Source organism: Anser cygnoides, chromosome 7, assembly GCF_040182565.1.
Source record: "Anser cygnoides isolate HZ-2024a breed goose chromosome 7, Taihu_goose_T2T_genome, whole genome shotgun sequence".
NCBI classification, from domain to species: domain Eukaryota; kingdom Metazoa; phylum Chordata; class Aves; order Anseriformes; family Anatidae; genus Anser; species Anser cygnoides.
The window spans coordinates 29,036,020-29,061,427 of NC_089879.1; the positions used below are offsets into that span (position 1 = coordinate 29,036,020).

A 25,408-nucleotide genomic window follows, 5' to 3' on the forward strand; every position below is an offset into this window, starting at 1 on the left:
CTTCAGTAAATGAACTTAGCTGAAAAAACAGTTATAAATGGAGTTTATTTTAAAACACTGAAATTAATAATCCAATAATAAAGGACTTTAGTTTAACAGAACTGCTGAGAGCAATTCATACATGGATTTTCCAAATGTTTTCATTTCATAAAAGAGTTACAGAAACTATTATCAGAAGGTTTCATCAAATGCCTGCTGAATGAGAATGCAACTAAAAGGTTAGCAAGAAAAAAAGGAAAGTGAGAACTTTGAAATTGGAATGTCATATAAGTGGATAGATTTTTGCACTACGGTTTTGTTCGTGTGTGTTTAGAGCACCTGCATGATGATGTTGAGAGAAACACAAGCATTGCTCTTCAATAGAATGTGAGTGAACAAAAGTGATTTGTCAACGTCCTCCATAATATAGTACAGCCTGCATTATTATATGCGAAACTAACAAAAAGCAAGTCTCGGTATATTTTTAGTGATTATCAAAACAGGAGAAAACCAAAGGGTTTGGGATGAAGGGAAGACAAACCAAGAACACTTCACCAAAACCCCTCTCACTTGTTTAAGTATTTCATTTAAAATCATTACACATTCTTTCTTCCTTCTCCAGTTTGCTCTCATCACTACTGTAAACACTATACTATACTGAATATAACTCTGCAAGCAATATGCTTATGCTCAGAAACTAAGACTTGTAATGCTTGTCAGAGATGATAGATGTTCACAATTCATACACCACACAGCCTTCTCAATTAAATTAGTTACTAGTTAATATTAAAGCTTCCGTTTAGACATACTGCTAAGCAACTTCTAAAAAAGTAGTGCTACTACATTACATATGTCATACTCTAAGGAATGCTATCTATGCACAGTATTACATTTCCTGTTGATATTGTCAGCTCTGCCTCTAACATTAGCCTCATGAGAATTACAGAATCACATGAAAATGTGAATTTAGTAGTTCAGAAAATGGTTATGGCATTTCTTTTCTTGGTATCAATGTCCAGGTGCTTCTAGATAGTTACTTATAGGACACCTGTAAAGATCAAACCAGTTTTTATTTCATTTTTAAATCACATACTCAGTTCCACAGGACATTTCTACTGCCTTGCTGTGAAACAGCATCAGCTATTACTCTGGCTGAATCAGAGCACCTGGAAAGAGCCAGTAACAAACCTGACTGTGGGGAAAAAGCCAGCATGCAGTCACACCTTGCAGGAAATTGCTCTAAAACACAGAAATTTGATTCCACCCAACAATGCCAGAGAAGAAAACAATCAAGCTAAACATACTTCAAAAGAAGCTGAGTGATTGCAGCCATTTATCTCTAGTTAGCACAGCTGTCTTTCTTGTTTTTATCTGAAGCTGAAAAAAACAACTCACTGCTTTTACTAAGGTAGGAAATGGAGATAAGCTTTTATCTGGTTAGTTGCTTCTTCCTTCAGCTTTTCAAATTTTTGTTGTTTGAAAATACATATTCCATTATTAAGTCTGATTTATCTACAAAACTGGAAACAACAACAGCAGTTTCTGAACATGTAATCCATGGGAGTTGAAACAGACCAAATCTCAATTTATCCATGTCCTTATGTCAGTACACTTCTTAACGCGTGATAGTCAGCATGATTTGGGACACAGAGCTGTTCTGCTGCATTTGCAATTAACAACTCAGACTTCAATATTTCATAAAACAGCTCTTGTGTAATTCAAAGTTTCTAGAGTAAAGATATATTTTGATATTTACAGGATAGCTCGTTTGCATTTCCTTCCACTTATAAAACCTACATAAAAGCACTCTTTAAACATCATTACAGAAATACGTAGAATAAGACTTTTAGTATTTATAGACACTATCCTCCCAGAATATAATAACCATGACTATAACTGTACAAAGAGAAAGGTGGCACGTTTTTGCTTTCCACTATACAGTGAAGCACTGTGCAGCACAATAGAGATGTTGACTTTTAGAACTTGATGGTATCATGGTTTATCCTGATACCAGCTTCAAACTGGATTTGAGTCCAATCTTCCCATGTGTTGCTCATAAATATCCATATAAAAAAACACATGTACATGCATTAGTACTACAACAATGCCAAAAAGCTCCTATTAAGATTAAAGGCCAATATAACAAAAAGCTTTATAAATAATAATAATATTCATCACCAAAGTTATTTTTATAAAAGGGCTTATAGTATTGAGGCTATGTTACTAGAAGGAGTGTAAGACTGTGGCGTGAGTAAACATCTTCTCTAATTCTCTGTTTTCCTTGAAAACTCACCCACACAGAAGGTAAGGAAACCCTGCCTCTTCCAAAGGGACCTACTTACCTGACAAACAGGGAAAAGACAAGCTGACAAAAACAAAAGACAGCCCAGCACCTAACAACAATAACCCCCTTCCCCACCTCCCAAATCTGCTTTCTACTCTGGAGCACATTGTTATCAAATATCATAAATTTAAATGGCTCATGCTGCACTTATATTGCCAAGACCTTTATTCAAAGCATACTACGACAGATTGCAAATATTTTGGATAACTACGCACACTCAAAACACTAACAAAATTAGAGCATTCAATCAATTCAGCATTCTGCAATGTGAGTAATAAACCCTCCCCTCCAAAACTAATTTATATTGGACCAATAAATACATGTGGAAGTGGCATATTTTTCCCAGAACTTAACATTTTTACAGGGAAGTTTAACAGAAACTACTTACCATGAGATACTGTCTGGCAAGACAGACAGACTCAATTGTGCCCTGGAGGTAGACAGTGGATTTCTTCTGTGGGTTACTAGGGTCAGGAAAGTGGATCTGAGCACCAGTCCTCTGCATGATATGCTTGATGTTACTTCCATTTCGACCCATCATAAAGAGATGATGCTGTGCTGCAATGTCTAGTTGTGTGCTCACAGGGATTGCAGAAGCCAGACTCCCAGCTAGGTGTTCTAGAAGCATGGCTGTTCCTTCCTGCAGGGGTAAGTGCAAGAGACTGGTTAAACAGGCATACAAAACAATGCTTCATCAGATGGTTTCCTTATCCATCATGCACTTCACATCCAAGGTAAAGAAACTTCCGTTTTGTTTAAAAACCTGGTTGATTTGTAACAGGGTAAGATATGAACTAACCTTTACCTACTATTTCTGTTTTATGACAAAATGCAGAGTTTAATTGCCATTATTAAAGGCAAACAGGAGGACAAACTGCCTGAGCCCAGTGGAACTTCTGTGCCCACAAACAGCAATAAGGAAGCCAACTGAGACATAACTGGGTAGGTACACTTCCAAAGTTTGCCTTTCAGTTTTGGTCTAAGGCATTCTTATGGGCCTGAGATATACCCACATGAGACTGTACCAATCTGTCACACTGGCAGTCATTAACAAAAACTTACTAATTTTATTATGATAAATAGCCTCATGGCAGTTCCTTTACTTGCATGTTAAATTCACATCTCCCAGTCCTGGTTTTGCAAGACGAGTTTGATTAACTGCTATGGCGAGTTTCACGGTTATGTATTTGACCGCACAATGAAAAGATTGAAGTGTGGAGGATTTTTATTTATAAAGTTTTTATTATTTATGGACATTGGCAGGATTAGGACTAATTTCAGAATTGCTGCAAAGCTGAAGAGGTAAGCAACAGAAAAAAATTAAAAGCTTACCACAACGTCAAATTCTAAACTTAAAATTATTTCCTCCACATTTTTACACTTTACCAACACCAGTTAAATTTAAAAAAAATTAAAAAATAGTATTCAGACTTTAGAAGTGATTATATGATAACATGTACAGATAAGGCAAGATATAATGTTAATATACTGCTTAAGTATCTAAATTATGAGTATTTCTAAAATACAGCAGCTTGCTTAGGAAGACACATTACCTTCACAGCACTAGTGTTGTTTTGTGACCCTCTGACAATGACTGTAGCACCATACATTCGAGACCGTTGTTTAAAGGAAACTGAAATATTATATGTCTGAGATATATGCTGAATTGTGGGAGAATTAGGATCTGGGATTGGTTGCAGAATTCCAGCAATAGGCAATTCAAACATGAGTACCAATGGAAGCAGCTCCTAGAACATTAAAAAGAAAATATTGAAAACCTAGGTCATATTCAGTGAAATTAACACAACTTACTGAATCATAATGTATCAGTCAGTGATAATTAAATTGATAAAATACACACTCTACCCAGCGTCCATTTGTAAAAACTTTATCTTGAGTTCAAAAAAGGCACTGCTTTTCCAAGGAAACAAGTTTTGTTTTTTTTTTTTTTTCCCTCATGTTTTTTGCTTTGGGTGGAGTTTGTCTTTGTGTTTGATCCAAAATAACAGTCTTTTGCAACTATGCAGCAGTCATAAAGTCAGGTTCATTGCCCATATTTATCCATATGGGTCTACACACATCAATATTTGTAAACATTCATAGAGAAGCTTTTTTCACTGTCATGGATTAATTAGAGCTCTGAAGTCAGCTACAAAGCTGCATACCATTGGCTTCTTTCATGACTGTCAAGACCAAAGTTGTATAAGTGGCACACCTGACTATAATTGTGAAAAAAAACAATTTAATAGACTTAGTATCCATACCACAATACACATACAATCAAAACTAGAAAGTGAAGACAAAAGTGCTGTGAGTGGAGAAAGGAATCAAAATCCACCAAGTTACTTACATGAAAACTGTTAAAATTAAAAAGGTTGCAGTTGCCTTTCTTAACTCAGATTCACACAGGATGGCTGAGCTCCTACAGACCATCTCTAGAGTGTAAATCAAGATGCAATTTTAAACACAATATGGGATACTTTACTTCTTGCTTATACTGTAGACTCTGTGTTCAAGGTCCACCTAGGGCTAGTTAAAGATTTTGCCAGAATGTGAATCAGTTTTTGTAATACCTTTTGCATATTACTCATACAAATCCTCACATTTGTTCTCACATTTCTGCTGTCAGAGGATAGAGCTAGACAACCTTAGGGTTCTCAAACCTCTACTGCAATATTTTCCTTTAAGGTGTTTTCACAGGAACGTTATACTGAAATAGGCTATTACCCGAATTCTAACTCTTGCGGACTCCACTCCAGCTGGCTGTCCTGCAATAGACACCTGGAAAAGTAAGGATATAGAAAATATTGCATCACATTTTCAAGCGAGGCATTTGAAAATATATTCAAATACCTATGTTTTCTTTAAGTATCAACATATCACATCTGGTGACATCCTAAGTGTTGTCTGAACGGTAGCTGAAAATTTAATTCTGTTAAAAAGAAGAAACCTATCTATAAATATTGTAGCATCTTAGGTTACATGAGCTTAAGCAACTAGAAGAAATTTATCAAATAATCAACACAGCTATTTGGATCAAATAATAGAATTACTATTGTATGCATGTGCTCAGTACTCAACAAAATAGTCAACAAAATAGTGTTTTCTTGAATCTTTTGAAACCACGGTTTTGCTGAGCAGCCACTGGGATGCACAAGAGGGATTCTAAATACTAGGATGAAAGATTTGAAGGTTAACTTTTCTCTAACATTAGCTTCACAAAAGATGACCAAATGAGGTACAATGACTTATTCTAATAAAGTTAAACTATTACAATGGAACATCAGTTTTTGCTAGTTATCCACCTACTTTAGCGTTCAAAAAAAGTTACATCATGAGCCAAAAGCACCAAGAAATTAAACATTGTGCTAAATAAGTCAAGATTTGAAGAGGAAAAAAATTTACAAAGGCTTTTCCTACTGTTTCTCTAGTAGGATGCTCACACTAAGTTGTTCATTTCTGTACTCTCAAAATAATTTCAGTTTAAAAAAAAATAAAATGATTGATGAATCACCACAAATTGTTCCCATCCATTGATCAAGTTTTGTTCATTTAGGAAGTCCCATGCTTTCCAAAAAAAGTGTAAGTGTAAATCTTACTTTCCTGAATATGAATTCACCACTCCTCTCCCCTCAAAATAAAAACAAACCAGTAAAAGAAGTTTAGAAAAGATGTTTCATATTCTCAGCAACTACATTCTAATTAAGTTTAAATATATATATATATATTAGTTAATATACACCAGTTTTTATAAAAATAAAAGCTATATATATACATATATATACACACACACACACTCTTACTTGGTTGCTTTTTTCTGCTTGATTATTCCTATTTGAGTCTGGAAAATGGATATGGCATCCTGTTTCCTCCATCACCTTTTTAATATTATTGCCACCTTTACCTATCACATGAGAATGTTCTGTATGCGAAACATCCATCTTCAAGGTTACCCGATTGCTCTGGAAATCAAGCACCCATGATTAGATTTATTAAGAGCAGAACCTGAGTATTTTATAATAACGTAGCTTCAAGAACGACATTGAAAATTGCATTTCCAAGCACTTTTGTAGTGGCTTAGCTTCTACTCAAGTAAGATGTTTTTAATATAGATCAGAGTCAGAAGCTAAGTCATTAACATTTTCTTTCCAATATAGAAATTAAGGTACATCTTCAAAAATAGTGTCTAAAGCTTTTAAAACATGTCCCAGATTTTATGAACAGTGACTTCAATGTCCTTCTGCAATCTACTCCAATTTGTTTGAATCCTGTGGTGTTTCAATTGCAGTCACACGCCTCACTGATCTGAAAGGATCATATGATGACAAGTTTGGAAAAATCACAAAGCCAAAGGACCTGAAAATAACTTCTCTTCCCCCTTGAGAAGACACACCAAATTTTTCTGGTGCATCAATTTTTGAAGTGTACAAATAGCGTCTACAGCTATTCTTAATAACATTGACTGTTAACAATAGACTTAATAGTTACTCAAAAAAACCCACACCTATCACTGGTGAGCTCCTTTTGGCAATCTGTTTTGAGTACCAAAGAGCTGGTATACAACTATGCAGAAGCTGCATACACTGTCCTGAAAAACTTGCCATTACATGAAATAAAAATTTGATATAAGACTCTTGGCCAAATATTAGAAATCTCATATTCTGGTCTGGATTTTTTAAAGTAGACGATCACTGTAATATTTAACACAGAACTATGTAAGTGCTCCTAAAATTAAATTTCAAGCACAACTAGCATTTTAAAGTCTATTAATAAAACTATTTTGTTTTTAAACATGTCTAGTCATTTATATCAGAAGTAGACAATATTGCCAGTGACTAGAAAGAGAGATCAGAAAAATCCTCCTTTTGAAAAGGAGCATTTGTCTTCAGGAACGTTACAGAGAAGTTTGGGGATTAAAAGGGTTGTTTAGCTTGCTCCTGCTTCCTGCAGCGGAATACAGACCATATGAACTCACATCATTTTTAACCTGAGTACATGCCAGTTTCCAGGAGTCTCTAGAATGAGTAGTTCTCAGAGTTGTCTGTATTCTATATTTTTAATTTTCCTCCCCTGGCTAATCCAGCCTGGGTGTGTGTCACTCAGCCACTACCGCTGCTTGCTCACTCCCACTGCAGTAGTGCAGGGACCATGCAAGTTCTCCCAAGACACAGCACCATCTTCACATCTTCCCCAGACACAGAGGTATGCCTTCTGCCTCTTGACCAGGTCCTAAACATTTGGCTTTTCTTTGGGCCAAGTGCAAAGGCATCTGCCTTCTAAGTCTTCTTCTACATCAATTTCACCACAGATTTAGGGGGTTAAGATCTCAAATTTTAAATAATTTTTTTTTCTTACTTTTGTGTCCAGGACAGACATGATTTTCTCTTTAGCTTCTTTAACATTTTCCTTTTTTCCAGAGACTTTAATATGGGGATCTATAAAAGAAATAGATACTTGTGAGGAAAAAAAAATACAAGAAAATCTGTCAAACTTCCCTCACTGTTTCAATAATAGCAGTCTGAAAACAAAGCCTTTTCAAATCTTCCAGAACTATTTGCACCCGTTTACTATAATTAGTTGGTAAATAATACCATCAACATTTGGGATTCAGCTAAAAAACAAACATTCTTCAATCCATTCATCCCCAGTTAGGATTACCAAATGAGTTTATTAAATACACTAACGAGCTTTAAATAAATAAAACTGAAATGTCAAGTCCAAGTCTCAGTATTAAAAATATTATCCGCAATGCAGTTAAGTAGCTAAGCCACCATGTCTTCTCAAAAAGTAGTAACAGAGGGCAAGCAAAGAGCATTTTGACAGCCTCACTTAAGCTTCTAATGGAGACAACATCTAAGAGGGGGAAAAAACAAAAACCCCAACAACCCTCAAGCATCACTGCGTTATTTAATTCATTTCTGGAAATATCCTCTGCAGTCTTAACTGGCAATAAAAAATGTGCTCTGCCAGAAGCTTTCTAATTGAATTTATTAAATCAAATTTAAACAGTACTATTAAATAATAAATCAAATCTCTGAAGTGTCATGTATATTAAGATTTGCTATTAAGCTAAATATCCAAGAGTAACACCAGCTGATAGAAGTTTTAGCCCTGTGAGACGTAAAATTGTGGTTCCACAACACCAGTCAGTCTGCATTATATCTTTCAGACCGTTGTCTTTAAAAAGTAGAACGTGTTGCGCTAACACGTAGACTTCCACTTAAGTCAAGTATCAATCACTCGAAGTGTGAAAAATCACACATTAGCTGGTGCAGCAGCACCATCTGGTGTCCAGAAGCATAAAGTACCACAATGTAAAATTACTATCAAAACATCAGACATTAGACTCCAACCAAATCTAGCAGTCTCAAACACAGATACAATTCTGCAGGTGGTATCTGGTCTGTTTCTCTTGCCCTAATTCTGGAATAAATTTTCTTCTTCTCCTGTGATGGGATCAACTGTTTTCCCAAAAAAAAGTAAGCAAAAAAATGAAATTCTCGTCTAGCTAATGAATGATGAATTAATTCATTATGCTAAACAGCTCACATAAAAGTAAATATCTCTAACTTGTACGTATTTTCAATGGCAGGAGGAAACAGCATAATACAACATACCTGCCTTTCCCATCATCTCAGCAACTGAACTAATTTCACTACTAAAGAAATGCCAAATAATACAACTTTAAATTGTAAACCTGTTGTATTCAATTGAGAACTGAGTATGTTTAAACTATGCCTGGATACTCTTCTGTTCCAACAATAAAAAAATAGTCTTTTACCACTGGGAAGTTTTGAACACATTCAGCTGGGGATGAAATATTCAGAAATTCAGAAATATTCAGAAATTTTTCAGATGAAAAATTCAGAAGTACTGAAGGAACAGCACATTCACTGCCAATTCTCATGAAAGTCAGAAAAGTGCAGTATTTTCAGTTCTGAGAAGCAGGTATATTTATTATTAGAAATAGAAAAACTGCAGTCGCTAAAACATGGTATGCGCACAGAATCTAACAGAAGCTCTGAAAATCTGCTGCTTCAGCCTTTTCACAATGAAGTAAAAAAAAAAATAGTCTTAAGGGCAATTTTTCTTTTCTGTTTTAAGTTGACAGTAAGCCATGTGGTTCTAATGTGTTTAAGCTGTGAATTATATTTGAAGTGGATGTTGCAGGCAGAAATTCCCAGAAGCAGATTCTAGCACACGATGTATGCTCCAAATGCTCGTTAGAGGCAACCAGGAAAAACACAAAACCAAAGGAAGAACACTTCAGGCTGATTTGCAAATATTTGTAAGCCTTGTATTTTAATAGACATTTAGGTCACAAGTACGACAAGTATCTGGAATCACATCTGGCATCCCATAGTTCTTAGTACCAAAGAAAAGTATTACTAGTCTGTAATGCTGTTTGTTCATCCATGGGTGAAAATACATTTCAGGATGCCTTTTTTTTTTTTTTTAAACATATCAGACTCCCCTTTTTTGTTAATACTGCCAGCTTCAGAAAAAAATAATCCTGTACTGCTGCACTTAATCTTTCTTTGTTCTTTATAGTGGGGAAAAACAGCTCAATTCTTCATTTTAAAAACAAAAAACCCACTGATGCCAGTGACAATTCCAAGATATGCTAAGAAGTCTTTCAAAATTGGTCTTAAATACCCTCTCCTTACTTGACAACTTCTCAATGACACAGTGGTTGGTAATGGATATGAAGCAACTTGTTTTTAAGTTACCAAAATTCCTCCTTCGAGGCTTGCTCAGTCTTTCCTTCAAGGAAACACAGTTTTGATATGACATCTCAATCGAAATCTTGCATTAAAAAAAACAACAAACAAAAAACCCCTAACTTTCAACAAACACATTTTTGAATTGGCTTTGCAGGAGTTGAGTGTGCACTGAAATGATGCACGGCCTCCAGGCAAACCAACAGATACCCATGTGATACTGAACTGGCGCACAGAAACAGATCACTAATTCAGGAATTGCTTAAAAGTTCAGAGGGGCAATTAGGTTAGATTAGCATCATTTTCTGTATATTACAGACATTTAAATTTCTTAAATACACCTCTCCAGGGAATCACTTAAATTGTTTACTTTGCAGTTCCTCTACAAAACATGGAAATATGGAAAACTGTCTGCTCTAATGATTCATCAGTTTCAGCCTCCCAAATGTGTACCTGGTTTCTGTCATGTTTTTCACTTATATTCCATGTTTCTTCTTCTACCTTTTTTTCCCCACTGAGACTAAAGAACAGTATTTCCTTCCAGGGAAGGTACCTACATGCAATCAAGTCACTCTATCATTACAATCATTTTTTGAGTCAAAGCCTAAATACTCGCTTGTCAAACCATTACAAACAAGCTAGAGAAGGTGTTTTTTTTTTCCCTTTTTTTTTTTCCCCCTGGCTAAATGGTACACTTTCAAACTAAAAGACTTTCTATTTCTGTTTTTAAACACTATAGCAGGTTTACCAGAGTGTAATCAAAAGGCAAGTTTCTCCTTGGCTTCCTGCAAGCCCAGGTACACAGTACAGACCAGGCTGCGTTTGACCTTAAATGTCTGCCAACAGAGAAAATCTGTCACTAATGGAATCAGCATTTACCTGAAATTTCAGCTTTTTGGTTAGTCCAGACTATTTGCTGCAAAAGCCTGAAACTACATAGTATCCATGAATTGTTTTCACTGAGCAGAATAAAATGCCTAGTAGAATAAAATAGCATGCTATGTTTTTTTATGCATCAATACAGGGGAGTAATTAAACTATTGATTTGGGCTTCTTAAATATTTCCTGAAGCTGTTGCCATCAATACAGAGCCAAATACCTTAAAAATCTTTGTTCCAAACAGTTTCTGCTTTTTAGCTCCATAAACTTAGTGTTGGTCAGTAACTGCATATGGCAAGTGACACCCCTTCGCTATTGTGTTTACATAAGCTGAGGCTGAACACAAAACTTTTCTATGCCACCTATTTTCTAACGTGCAACTATTTATTTCATGCATTTACGGTTAACATTTTAAAGTTCATTAAAATATTACTATCTTACCTTTACTGAGACAAAAAAAAATTGTTGGATAAAGCTATACACTTAACATTTGAAATACCTGCAGGGTACAAACATTGCAATGCATTCTCATTAGACAAAGCCCAAAATAAGATAATTGGTACTGTTTGAAGTGTGAAGACGATTGTCAGGCAAAAAAGTAGAGCAGGTGTAACATATCTATAATACAGTCAGGACAGATGAGCATAAAAATCACCCTCCTGCCAGTATCTAGACTTAGCTGATTCACTACAGCAGGTGCACGTGGTCTTAGCCTGCCAGAGACCACTTCTTCACAAGGAGCAGGTTGACTGCTTCCAACAGAGCTGTCTCTGGTGACACTGGGACATAACAAGGCCATTTTTGTCCAGATGACAACTGGATCCAGTCATTAAGATGCCATGGCCTATTCTATCTTGAGGCTTCAGGATAACACGGGTTTTGTACACCTACCTCCCCCTCCCAAAACACTTTTGAACATATCAAATCTTAATCCCATATTTATCAACTCTCTTGACTGGAAGTATGCTTTAAATATATGTATAATTACAGCAAAGAACAGATGCTTACTATGAAAATATGAAAAAAGGAATGAGGCGCTGAATCTTTACGAACTATTTGTCACATAGCACAAAGGCTTATGAAGCAATCTGCATGCTGAAAACATGCAAAGCTCTAATACTTAAATACACTGTGTACTATCATAACTGGAAAAGATTTTGACTTATAAAAAACCCTTTAATGTCTTGCAAAATGTGAAAAATTGCTCTATGGTAATTTATCTTGTAATGTATTTTGACATACAGTATCTTTCCTAAGAATGGAAAAGGCATTTTATTTTAACAGATTTGTTTCCTTCAAGATTGGGGGAATGTTTATATAAAATAGAAAGCTGAAGTTGCACAACAGAAAATGCTGGAAGTTTTTCTCAACAGTCTTCATTTTGCCAGACTCCTGCCTTGAAGTGGCCTTTTATTGCTCCTCTCCTCAAATTCCTCACTCCACACTTTGGCAGAGTTTCCAGCTCCTCTGTCCACAGCTACACCAGCAAGCCTCCAGCTTTTTTGCTACTATTGTGTGCAGCATTTCTGTAAACAAAGTAAAATTCCTCCAAGCCAAAACACGTTTGTGCCAGTGCAAGCGCATCTACAGTAACTTCTGCCAGGCAAGAAGTATTTCAAATAATTAGACATTTAACTTGCAGGCCTCTACTGTAAATCAGACATTACGTTTAACGGGCAAGCTCTTCAGACCACAACTATGCATCTAGCTTGTTTACAGGATGAACAGACTTAAGTTACAGAAACTCCACTATTCTAAAATTAGCTAGGCAACTGGGCAACAGGAGGGCAGATGACAGTCATTCACAGTAAGCAGCTGATTAGGATCTGAATAGCCCATATGCATTACTGAATCTGAGCCATTTGAAGAAAAAAATACAGACAAAAGAGACCTGGCATTTTTAAGAAGTTATGAAAGTAGCAGTCCAGAACGTACTAGCAAAAATTCAAACTATATGAAGGGAAAAAAAGAGAAAGTCAAATGAACATATGAAAGTTGATGTGTTCTCAAAAGGAAGAGCACCTTATTTACACTACAACAAGATGAAACAGGTCTATAAACCACGGAATTAAATCAAAAAAAGTCAAGTAGAACTTACTATTAATACAGAAAAAAGGATACTTAAATTGAAAAATATTTATTTAATGCTTTTAAATAAATTAGGAAATACTGTGTATACAGTTGTTAGAGTGGATGGTCACTGACTGAACAAGATAGATTGATGTCAATAGCTAAAATAGACTTGAAACAGGCTCAATCTATTCCCATGGAGAGAAGCATTAAGGCAAAAAGCATGCAGCAAATGCTCGTGATTAAGGGCATATGCAAATGAATTCAATGGAGTGAGAAAGGAAATTTGTCATTTGGGCACTTCTTGCTGTTGGCTGATCAGTTTAGAAGATTTCTCACACTTCCAGTGCATTCACTTACCTCCTGGTATCTAAACCACAGAAGAAATAAAGCTACTGATACACTGAGGGAGAATGCAGAGGTCATTGCCTAGTGCAGAATTCCCTGTACCCTCAGATGTATCACTTAATGCCACGAGGTTGGGCTTCTTCTGGTTTAGTTTGTTTTCCCCCCCTGTAGTTTAAGTCAGACTGCAGCGTTGTCATATCTGAAAAAGATTTCAGCTGGCTAACTGGGCATCATCAAAAGCCCAGCCAAAGCACCACAAAACTCAACATGGGCTGCAAGCAATTAACAGTGTCTTTAGAGCAGACACAGCCTGAGGCTCTGGGCATTCCGGGGGATCTATTTGTTGTGGAGGAACAGCTGATTATGAAATGTCCTTGTGAAGAGCTAGAACCAATGCCTATATGAATGCATGCATTTGAAAAGCTTTTTCTTCTCAGATCTTCTTGACTCTTAACTTTCCCTCTTCCTAGCATTTAACTCCAAACCTTCTTTGGAATTTCTGTTCTACTTGGAGTATGACAAGGAAAGTGAACAAAAACTGAATATTTGTGGCACTGCTGCTGCCACAGCTTTAGCATTTCAGTTATGGTTGTTTAATCACCTGAAGAGCACTAGATATCAGAGCATTACTTGTCAGTCCTGCACTATAACAACTGTATGATGGTGAAGTCTACTATCCCCTCCTTACTTCTCTCCAGCATTTATAAAAATACATAGATACACATATACACATGGGTGGGTCCACCTGACTGCAGATTCTTGAAGCAGGGACTGGGTAAAGCAACCCTGACATGACACCCCCTCGCCCCCCTCCAAACAAAGAATTGAAGAAACACTGTGCAACTTCTGGTAGAGGTGAGGACATCTTGTTTATCAGATTTCATAATATGCATTATATACGGTAGTTTAAAAGAGAACTTTAAAAACTCTAGCAGGCTACTTCAAATAAAAGCTGTTTGATGCAACATTACAAATAAAAAGAAAAAACAAAATCAGGTGCACTACTGCATGAAATCATAGCTGAATCCTACATTCAGATCTCCTAGCAGCCTTGAAATGTCACCACAGAAAACCAGAAGTTAAAGTTCAGAAAACCTAGAATTAAGTGACAATCAGCCAGAAATATCAGATAAGCTTAAAAAAGATTACCTGTACAATTTATTATTTTTGGAGAAAACCTATTGATGACTGGATTCGGATCCAGTGACAGAGGAAATGAAGTTGAAAAGACTTCTCTTAAAGCACAAGCAAAGAGGCAAGACAAGGGACAGGTAACAGAACATATGACAAATTAAACAGAAAAGTGACTGGATTTGAAGGGAGAAGGGGAAGGCCAAGGTGGAGAAGAAGACCTGAAAAGAAGAAATGAGAATGAATTAATTGTAGTCACCTGGAGAGTTCCATTTCAGACACACAATTTTCATCTCCGAGCACTTTTCTTACCATTAAATTCCTTATTTTACTTTTTCTAAACATCATTTTTAGGGACATTTTGTAAATGCATTCAGCCCAGGCCATCAATACTGCTACTTCTTGGACAGTTAGTTGTTCTTCAGCCTTTCCCCTAAAAAGCCAGCCCAAGCAAGGCAGTCTCTCAGCAGGACACAAGTCTGTTATGCCTTATTTTTTCAGCATGGAACCAATGAAGTCATGGCTCATTACTTAAATGTCTGTTGCCATTGTATCTCAAAGCACAAATGCAGACCCACAATGCTTGGGAAAGAAAATAAGAAATAAAGGGAGGAAAAAAATTAGGAATTTAAGTCATCTCTTAAATTTAATACTATGAAAGACACCACCATTATATTTCCACTGCACATATGGTCAAATTCAAGGTAATAATTCTGATGTATAAGCCTGGAAATCATTTTAGATTTTATACACACATACTTGCAAAAAACAGTAATCCTGGCCATGCTTTGCTAAATAAAAAGGGAAAAACATTGTAACACCTGACTTGTCAGCCTAAATGCTAGCCTCAGACTCAACCTGCTTTGCAAATTCTCCCACATCCAAATCCAACTACGTTTACTTTGCATCTTTATGCCTGCTGGTTAATGCTGCTCCTTTTAATGCCTTATGCTCTAGCTGACTGCATTCCAGTATGCAATTTCTGTCTTACACAACTGTTGGGATACAGCATTAGCATTAATTTTGTGGTTGGAACAGGAGGATGCAGCCAGCCTTCCAGCAAAGAATACTGCACTGGTTACACCTGCGTGAACAGGACAAACAGAACTCTCCTTTGAGAATCCACATAAAATAAAAGTGTATCAGAAAGATGGAATGAGCTGGTTCTTGACACTGCATGGGGCACTTAGTGACTAAAGCCAAAGATAGTTAAAGGTACTATTTTTGGTTACTATTACAAATACTCTATCACTTCTGTTAGTATGATATTTCGACAGTGCAAAAAGCACAAGTCTCCCTTTCCAGGTTTAAGTTATTTAAAAGTTCTTTTCATCTGCGTTTCTGCAGAACATTGTAAGGATCTTCCCACCCTCTCCTTAATGAGAGCAATGCCAAGTCCAACACAAAAAAAACATTTGAACAATTTTCTTGAGAGCTAGGTAGCAGCAGCTACAAGAAGTACATGGAAATGATTCATATTTCAAGCTGCAGCAAGGCAGTCAGGTCATGCATTATGAGCGTGCTGGCCTTTCAAAGAGTACCCCAACCTCTCACCCCAACCCAAACACAGATAAACGCATGACGCGGAGCACTCCACCAGCTGCCCAGTAGCAACCTGAAGTACAGTGACAAGATGCAGCATCCCACAGAGGAGCAGGGCACTCCAGTGGGGTCAGCAAACAGCCTCTGTGAGTGCAGGAGAATAGAGACGTGTCCTGATGAGCTAATGCTGGAGACAGTATTTAAGTAAATTTTATTATAGGGGAGAAAAGTGACTGTTTTTAAAAAAATGTCAGCAGTTTATTGCTCATAAACCCTAGTGTGTGTTGTATTAATATCACCTGCCTACACTGCATCGATGCACAGAGCATGCACAATGCAGAATAGCAGCAGCACAGTGCAGGGGGGTTCTTATATCCCTGACAACCCAAAGCTCCAGTCTAACAGTCCACTGTCTAATACTGACTTGACATTTTAGTAGATTCATAAAAACAAACTCAAGTTCAAACAGAACACGTTCGGTGCCCAAATTTCATCTACTCACCTATCAGATACAAATTACATTGCTTACAATCTATCTATATGCTAAGGAAGAAAAACCTCCTTAATCCTTTTACAAAATTGTAAGGTGGCAATCATTTTATTTCCAATGCGCAAAGTTAAGTTATTGCTACATATTACATTTTTAAATATTGAGTTTGAAATTTGAAATGTAATATCAATATGTATTTTAAAATTATGGTAATGTTATAGCATATAAAATTTGACTCAAAAATAGTTATGACTTTTTAAAATATGTATTTTAAAATCACTGGGTGCTTTTATTTTAAAGCCAACGTGATAATATAATAGCTGGAGACGTTCTTCCACGAATTACTGCTATGCAGGCTCTAATCTCCACAAAGAAAAAAAGATTAAATTAGACAGAAGGAAGGTGGAAACACTGCTTCCCCTAAAGCCACCTATGATGGGTCTTATCAGGAAAGAAAAGTAATTTAGTGGCAATTATTTCTGACTTTTGAAAGCTTCAGGATGCTTTTATACAGAGAATTTTTAACATAAATGGCAAATTACACATTCTCATCTCATAATTATCTGCCATTTCTTTGTTTTTAGCACAGTAATATTTGTGTGGCACTGTAACAGTTGAAAATCTTGCATTAGAAAGTAATTCTTATTTATAGATACTAAATTTTCTGCAAAATGACAGGCAGGGTACCCCTGATATGGGAAGTGAACCTTCATATTCTGAAGACCAATGACCTCCCTGAAATTTCTTCTGTTTAACAAGGAGTTCATAGCAAGTAAACAACACACTGCTTATGCTGTTTCTCTGAGGGTAATTTTTCCAGGCTTTGCTTAAAAAAAAAAATTACCTGAGGCAGATGTCAAGTCTTAGCTTTTAAATCAGCCAACCAGACCTGAGCTGTTCCAATGAACTTGCTCTGCATCTCTTCTGTCCACCTGTCTCCAGCATTAGCCCAATTATAAAACTCACCTCTGATAAATTTATCTCCTGCACCTATGCAATGTCAAATTCAGCAAATTCACTCTTATCTCTGCGTGCCCCAAATCTGAGTTCAAATAGAACGATGGGGCCACAGAGAAGACCAGTCAGACTCTGGTTTACAAGTACACACAGTATAGAGCACTTTGCCAGGTACCTGCTAAGGGCAAGAAAGTCCTAAAAAAAATAAATCCAAGAACAACACATAAGCTAATGCCAATTTCAGCTGAAAGATTGTGACAATTTTGTATCCCCGAGTAATTTAATTACAATAATATGAGTTCGTATTACCACATTCCAGGGCTTGAAATTTTTAGTTTTACCACAGTTACTGCCAAGCGCCCTTACTGGACATTGAGGCCCTTGATAATTCCCTTCACAACACAACTGTGCTTGTATTTTGGCTCTGCCTTATCTGCCCAAGTATAAGCAAGTTGCTGTTCTGCACCACAACACACAGCAAGCCCTGAGCAAAAACAGAAAAGCCTAAAACTTTGTTCCTACTCTTCTTACAGAAATGACCACAGTTCAAATAACTTCTCTGTAGAATTACCTAAAGTTCTTGGGCTTCCTTTTTTAAAAAAAAGGAAACAAACATTCCCACCTGTTGCCTTGCTCACTGCTTAGAGTTTGTTTTCGTAGATCATTTATAAATGTGACCAGAAAGTACTGTATGTTTCTCTGAGCCAATAATGCTAGTTCATCTCACATTTTTGTGTAGAAGCAGTACTAGATAGAGGATAAGCAGTGAGCACGGAAACCCAACAATTTCACCACAAACAAGATAAAAGACTCCAGCAAATGTGATTTTCTTTAAAAGGTTTCTCAGTTGTCACCTACACTGCACACAAAGGGGGGAGCATTAATCGATCTGTCTGCTTTCTGAAGTGGCAGCAAGCTGGAGGCTTGCATAAATAGCTCCAGTAAATGAACTATGTGCTGCCAGCTGCTGGCTCAGGGGATGCTGTGGATTTGTGAGTGTCAAACTGCTCTGATCGAAGAGAACTGACATGAACTCCCGTGGCCATGTTTCGCCTGGCCTGGGACAGTCTCTTCTGTTCATTTATTTATTGCAAAACAGGGAGGAGTCATTTATGCCTGGGTCAGCTCCTCCAGAAACAAAAGAAATAAACGAACTTGTGATCTAAACACAACTGCTCTTTAATTTTTAAAGTACACAATTACAGGGTTTGAGGATTTTTCTTCAAAATATGAGAAACAGTTTGCACTGACAGTTTCTCATTTATGGAGAAAGTTAACAAAAAGCAGATGCAGCTCATAACACAGAGCCTGCAATACATGCTGTAATTAATCTGGCATTCCAAACAATAAACACAGTGTCAGCAAGAGACTTGCTTTAAATCTTTAAGTCAATTATGTACTGATAGCCTTAGCAACACATTCAGGAAAATATTTACCCATTTACAAAGCTGTGTTAAGAGGAACCATAGTTAAACTGCTGTTCAGCAGGTAGCCTATCGGTTAATTTAGGAAGCTTGGCAGGCAGTGAGTATGTAAGGTGAGTACTTGGAGAGCTATTGAAACTACTAAGATCCTTTCCCTCAATGTACTCACAAGCCAAACATCATAAAGACAGAAAAGAGCAGAACTTATCTAGCTTCTTCTCTCAGCCTGATGACAGCAATCCCCAAGGAAGAGGGAGCGGATATTTTGTGTGCATGCATGCACGTTTCAGATGACAAAATACACAGATACTGTCACTCCTGGCAAATTCTGAGTAGAAAATAGTGAACTATAAGAAATTTGGGCCTTCAGGTAGAGAACAGGTGGGGGCAGCAGCTGTTTCATCTGAGATCTTGAGAAACTCAGTCTTTTTTTTTCTCCACCTTCTGCATTCCCCATTTAAAGTAAAAACCTTCCAGCATTAGTTTTCCACTAATTGTTTGTCTACAGCAGGAAAAAAAATTAAAACCCCTTTCTAGCATCCCCTACAAATCTGTCCAGTCAATTCAAGCTAGGAAAACACAGAGCAACAGCTGTGGACAAACAACATAAAACAGCTGGAAATCGTCCCTACAGTTTAGCTGTCTAAATATTTGTGGGAGAAGACAAGTTTTCCATTCAATGCAGAAAAGTCAAAGTCAAAATTCTAGCTCTCAAGTATAGTCAAATTCAAAGAGTAAACATTGAGAATTCAACCAATAATGAAGTTATGCCATATTCAAGAAGCTGCTTTCAAATTGTTTTACTCTAACAAAATTCAGCCAAAATTGTTTTTGTTTACTGCTACCACCAGGCGAAGGAGTCAAAGTCATCTGCAAGCAAAGGACTTACAAGTCAAAGATGCTGCTTGAGAGAAGCTCTAAACTATGACCTAGCACCAGCAAGCTGCCTTGGTTGGGTTGCAATTCCTGAATGCCAATGCTGAGCACAAGATAATGTCTATATTTTAATTAGTTACATTCTTATGTACCTTGCTATTCAGGTAGACTTCTACCCTCCCGCTAAAAAAATAAAATGAAGAAGGTCAGAAAGCAATGAGAATGAGCTCAATACAATAGCAGGAAGAGAAGATTTGAAACTTCAAAACCTTTTCAAAATGAAACTTCTCAGTGACAAAACACAAAATTCTGCATCTCCCAGAAGTCCCAGTTAATTCATTCAGCTCTGCAGTCCCACCTTCCTTAGGTGAGGCACAGATCTCCAAACTTGTGCTCTGCACCTGACCTTTTCTGCACCTCCAAAGGCCACAAAAGGCCAGGGGAGGCACTGCTGGACAGCTGCACGTAACCGCCTTGGTTGGACTAACACAGCAAATTTGGGTACCCTGACACCCACAGCCAGGACAGCAGAACATTCTCTGCTCGTTTATAAGCATTGAGGCACTGTTAATGGCAGCACACTAGTTGTGACACTGAGGTAGCAACCATACGTTGCTGGGGATGCGAAATAAAATGTGAAGGAAACTAATAAATGCCAAAATATCATGGAGAATCCCCACCTGCAAGGAACGCTCTCTCCAGCCCCAGCTCAGTGCTCACTCCTTTTCCCTACCAGCAGATGAGAGCAGAGCAGCAAAGGACACCACTTTCAGATACACATTTAGGAACCTAAATTTAAGTACTCAAACACAACTTACCAAGCACTCATTTTGAGCTGACTGTGATTCAAGTTGAACTAAAATTGCAGAAGAGGAAGGAGCAAAAATTATGCCAAAAAAAACATCTCTTAGCTTTTCCTCTGTAAAATCCAACAGAAATCTCTTCTACGACAGAAATGTTTGCTTCTAATCCTGTACTAAGCAGATGCTGATAACAAATGACCTCTCCTATTCCTACATAACATTTATTATTACTTTTTAAAATATACACAAGAATATTTTCTAAACTCTTCCTACTTTTATTTTCAAAGTATGTACTCTGCCTTTGAATGTCAATAGTATTCTGTTGTCTTGATGCCATTTGCACATCTTGATAAATGCATCCTATTCCATCAATTAACGGTCACTGAAAACACTGACCAGTACAGGGCAGCATGTCAGAAAATTTAGCGGAAGGCAAGGTGCTACGTATCAATCACTTTAAGGATAGGACGCCACCTGATCTCCCTGGGTTTTAGGCAAATTTCTTAGAAGCAGAGAAGAGAATAACATACACTGCACCTAAACATTTTTGATTTTTTTTTGTCCTAGGAAGTGCACACATTTTGAAAGTTTGGATTTCCTTGAAGTGACCAAATGTATATTTATATGCATGTCACTCATGTTTATAGTTCTCCAAGCGCCTGTACCCACAAACAGAAAAGTTAACGCTAACAGCACTCAAATTTTCACTCCAATTATAATAGAAAAGGGGGAAAAGAAATATACACATGCATGTATTTTGCACATGTAGAGTTTAGTATAATTCAAAAAATTTATTGCTAAAAAACTCGATGTGAACAGTTTGGCACAGCAATATTTTAAGCAAGTTCCACATAACAGCTTGCATTTTCTCGAAGCTCAATATTCTCTCAGATTATTTTATCAGCTATTATTCTCCTCCAGTGTTACAAACCCAAGCAGTTTACATTATTTGACATTGCACTGGACACAAATCTAATAAACTGGATGACAGTTGCACTCAAATTGAATCCTTTTAATTGCTGTCTTATTTCACTTGCACACATTCCAATTCTGTTTTGCGATCTTTAGCAGAAAGCACCAATATCCTCAGCTCCCTCAGACTAGAAACATGCTTTGTGTTCCCCATATTTTAAATCATACATATGTTTTGATGTAAGTCAAGACATCTGCTAAATCTTTAACAAACTGAAATTGTAGTCAGCTAGCTACATCTTCACCAAAGCTGCATAAAGATACTAGATAGGAGAAAAGCAACATGCTAGATATCTAATCAGCAGTTTAAGATAGTACTGAAAGTCTGCACCAATACAGTGCTGTTTACCAGCTTTTCTCCGTGATACTTTGCTCATAGAAACTTCAGAGTTGAACCTGACCTCATTTCCAAGATGAGGATGTGTACTGGAAGCCCATGTCAGCACCAATGGACACTGGGTTGTAATCCTCCCCTCCACTTAGAACGTCCATTTTTCATCCCTTCCTTCCCTTCATCTTCCTCTTTCCACCTCCCACCTGTTTTCCTGTTCTCTATATGCCACTTGCATAATTTACTCTATTATTCTGCTCTCTCAAAAGCCTCACTCTGCCCTCATGTTTCCTGCAACTCATTTGCTGACCCACACCTCCATCTCTCCGACTCTCTCTTCAGTGCCTCCATCAGCCTCCCATTTCCTTTCCGTGTCTCTCCCTTCTCGTTCCACTTCATCCCCAACTTTTTCCATTCCCACAGCTTTACTCCCATTACCAAGATATCATTTACCTTTTCCCTTCCCGTGAGTTAATTTCGGGAGTACACATAGCCAACAGCCCTCAGTAACTAGCCGTGGTCAATCAGTGTTGGCAGGCTGTAGGGGTCTCCCTGGGTGAACCACACCAATTCAGCAGCTGCAGTTGCAGCCACACAGCCAGAATTGCAGCCTACCAGAGCACATGACAAACACTTACCAAAACAATTATTTCTTAACTGCTAAAACTCTGGAAAAACAGTATTTATCCCAAGAACACTATTTATGCCCTGAATTTTGCTCTCTTTGGATTTGAGTTGTTTTTACAGGAAATGTTAGTCTTGCTCAAAAACCAAGAAACCAAATGACTCGCACAGTTTATACAAAGTTAAGTTTGTTCAGATCAAAAGCTTAGAAGTCAGAAAGCCATTCCATGCTGTCCTTATTTTTCATATATTCCCTCCTATTGCTTATTCCAGAAAGATCATATGATTCAAATTAGTTTCCAGAGGAAGTCATTAAAGAGAGTTTCTATCAATGACGGTTCTGTGTGTTTGCACTTGGTCTTTGGCACAGCCCTAGGCTATATTTAGAATCTAAAATGTGAAGAATGTTTGAAACCAAAGCAATTTGAAAAAAATGAATTTATAATAAAATAAGATCTGCAGAAAATGGATGATACTCATTAGATTTTGGTTCTAGAGAGTCTATAGGGGTTACACAAGCTTGAAGAGGGGAACTGGGCTGCCAGCCCTACCTGCAACTCCCACAGGCAGCAGGAAAGCCTGAACATCAACTGAGGCACTGGCTCTCTGCGGGGAAGACTGCTCTCAGGATGGCAACTACACATAGAGAGTAGTACAGAAATGGAAAGACTAAAAACATGGGGAATTTTTTCAGGCACGAAATATTGTATATTAAACATTATTCCTTCAGAGTATATAAATGTAGTGCTCTGACTCCACAGTAAAACTGGCATGGATATAATTTTTTTTTTTTTTTTTTTTTTTTTTTTTAAGATTAAGGGTCTGACACGTTCAACTTGATTTCTGCTGTGTGCAGTATTTTCTCCATGCTCTTGAAAGCTGTTTTCAGGTCCTATCCTTTTCCACTCAAGCCATTTTTGATCCAAATCAAAATATAACAATTTGCATCTTGTTTGCTAACCTAGCACATCATTGCCATTCACTGACCAAAGCCTAATGCATAAGCCATCTTTTTAAATTGGCATCTTTAACTAGGCTTACAATAAATTTCATATTAGTGTCAAACATCTGCATAATATAACATTAGATTTGGATCCAGAACATCTTAACTTTGGAACCTTCTGAACCCTTACGGTTTAAATACATGGAAGCAGGAGTGAGTTACAGCTAGAAGTGAAACAACACTTGCTTTCTCAAAGCTTTCCCAACAAAATCCAAGTATGTGCTCAAACACAAAACAAAAACATACTGTGGGCTTCAAATGATGTTTCACACCTTCAGAGTTAATTTTCTCTTACAGGAAAAATCCTAAAAACTGTGGATAATCCCTTCAAAAAAGGAAGAAATGTACTAATGAGTGGTAATAGTTAAAAAAAGCAGACAGCCTACAGCTACAGCATTACAACTGATTGATGACTGCAGCATCTTCCAGAGACGCATTCTGAAGCCCTAATTGTATATGCATGTATTTATACATGATTGATAGGAATTACCTGACCATCACTCTGTATTATGACAATTATCAAGAAGATGAAGACTATTAAAGTATTTTTGCAATCGTACTTCTTTTGGTTGTGCTTATTTGATTTATATCAGAGCAAAATCAAATCAGAAACTAATTTTAAGCACTTCAGATGATCTGAGTTACAAGCTAGCAGATGCCACATGGACCAAATTAACTTTTAGTTACATGGAAATGCCAAATAGCATTAGTTTTGCTACAGAACAGTCAAGCACAAGTTTTTTTAAAAAAAATCATTTCCCAGGTTATGTACCACATCTGATTGAAACGTAATTTTATCAAATAATTGCAGGTACAAGAAGTGATCATTTTTTCACCTCAAGAAGTCTTGTTTGCAAGAAACATTACAGGGCATCCTTCACCTCCTGACATGACGGCCTGCAGTATGTAGAAACATACCGTTGTGGAATTCATTTGCTTCTCATACGTACTATTTAAAAATAAAGTTACGAGTTTTAAAAAACTTATAATTTTTTTTAAATAGCTACTTACAGACAAAGTTATCAGCTGGACAACTCCATATCAGAACGAACCTTTTACATGTTTTTAGTGAGGTCAAGAAAAGCTGCACAGGAATTTTGCGGCATGCATAGTCCACAGCAGAGCTGGCATAGGCCAAGCCTGTCATCATGGGGACCAGCAAGGAAAAGGCATTTAAATGCCAAGATTTTTAAGAAAACCTCTGCTGAACTGGTATGAAGTCATGCCTACATTTTATACCTTGGGAACCAGAACTAAACAGCTTTAAAGACCAATCTGTGACAAAAGGGCAGAGGCATCAATAAAGCAGCAGCCTTGACCTCCCTCTCCAGCAGGAGGATTTGGCACAGGGTGCACCAGGCTGGTGGGCTGAGCTGCCTGGCAGGTAGCTGTGGAGACACAGAGGCACAGTCAGGCATGCAAGAAAGCAAGAGATAAGACCACAACCGTGCTGTTCGGCAGCTGTGAAAACAGTTCTGTCTCCCTCGTTTTGTTTCTGGCTGAAGTGGTTCCTGTTCTTCCCTTGGAAGAGCACTTCCAAGTACTTGAAGAAGGTGCAACCCAGCACAGCTTTATCATTCTCTGCAACTTCAGGAACAGGGTCACTCTGGGGGTATGGCAATCGAAAAACATCGTGCCCATTACTACCATAGGAAGTTGCCTCGAATTGATGCACTAGGACCCTGTTACCACTTACAGATGGGGAAAAACAGGTGGCGCAGCTTCAAAAGGTTTCTTCTAACAACTCTGTTGACCCATGTGCAAGCAGCTGGAGGACTCCCTGCCCGAGAAAACAGGCACCCACCGCATGGAGCCATGCAGCCTGATGGGCAAACCTCATCCACAGCCATCCTTGTGTGGGCAGCACCGACGTGCCTGCGGGCAGGGCCCAGGCTGGGGTACGTTATGGGATCT

The 25,408-nt window shown here is 37.5% G+C and overlaps 1 protein-coding gene and 1 long non-coding RNA gene across 5 annotated transcripts in view; one reads left to right on the forward strand and one right to left on the reverse strand.

Annotated features, from left to right (window-relative positions):
• The window catches only part of BICC1 (BicC family RNA binding protein 1), a 102,144-nt gene that overhangs the window by 20,053 nt on the left and 56,683 nt on the right, over positions 1 to 25,408 (reverse strand). For all 3 annotated transcript variants that reach the window (XM_048069364.2, XM_013174080.3, XM_013174073.3), the window contains 5 exons: positions 7,679 to 7,758; positions 6,127 to 6,285; positions 5,051 to 5,104; positions 3,877 to 4,071; positions 2,712 to 2,963 (listed from right to left, as the gene is read on the reverse strand). In XM_048069364.2, coding sequence (XP_047925321.1) covers positions 2,712 to 2,963; positions 3,877 to 4,071; positions 5,051 to 5,104; positions 6,127 to 6,285; positions 7,679 to 7,758 — 740 coding nt within the window. The remainder of the gene's footprint in view (positions 1 to 2,711; positions 2,964 to 3,876; positions 4,072 to 5,050; positions 5,105 to 6,126; positions 6,286 to 7,678; positions 7,759 to 25,408) is intronic.
• Positions 2,934 to 23,931, forward strand: LOC106031671 (uncharacterized). Of its 2 annotated transcripts, none has more exons than XR_001204399.3 (3): positions 2,934 to 3,057; positions 3,159 to 3,265; positions 23,792 to 23,931. It is a non-coding gene; the product is annotated as an uncharacterized lncRNA (long non-coding RNA). The 2 variants fall into 2 exon arrangements; XR_007165376.2 differs by lacking the exon at positions 23,792 to 23,931 and adding an exon at positions 6,612 to 6,749.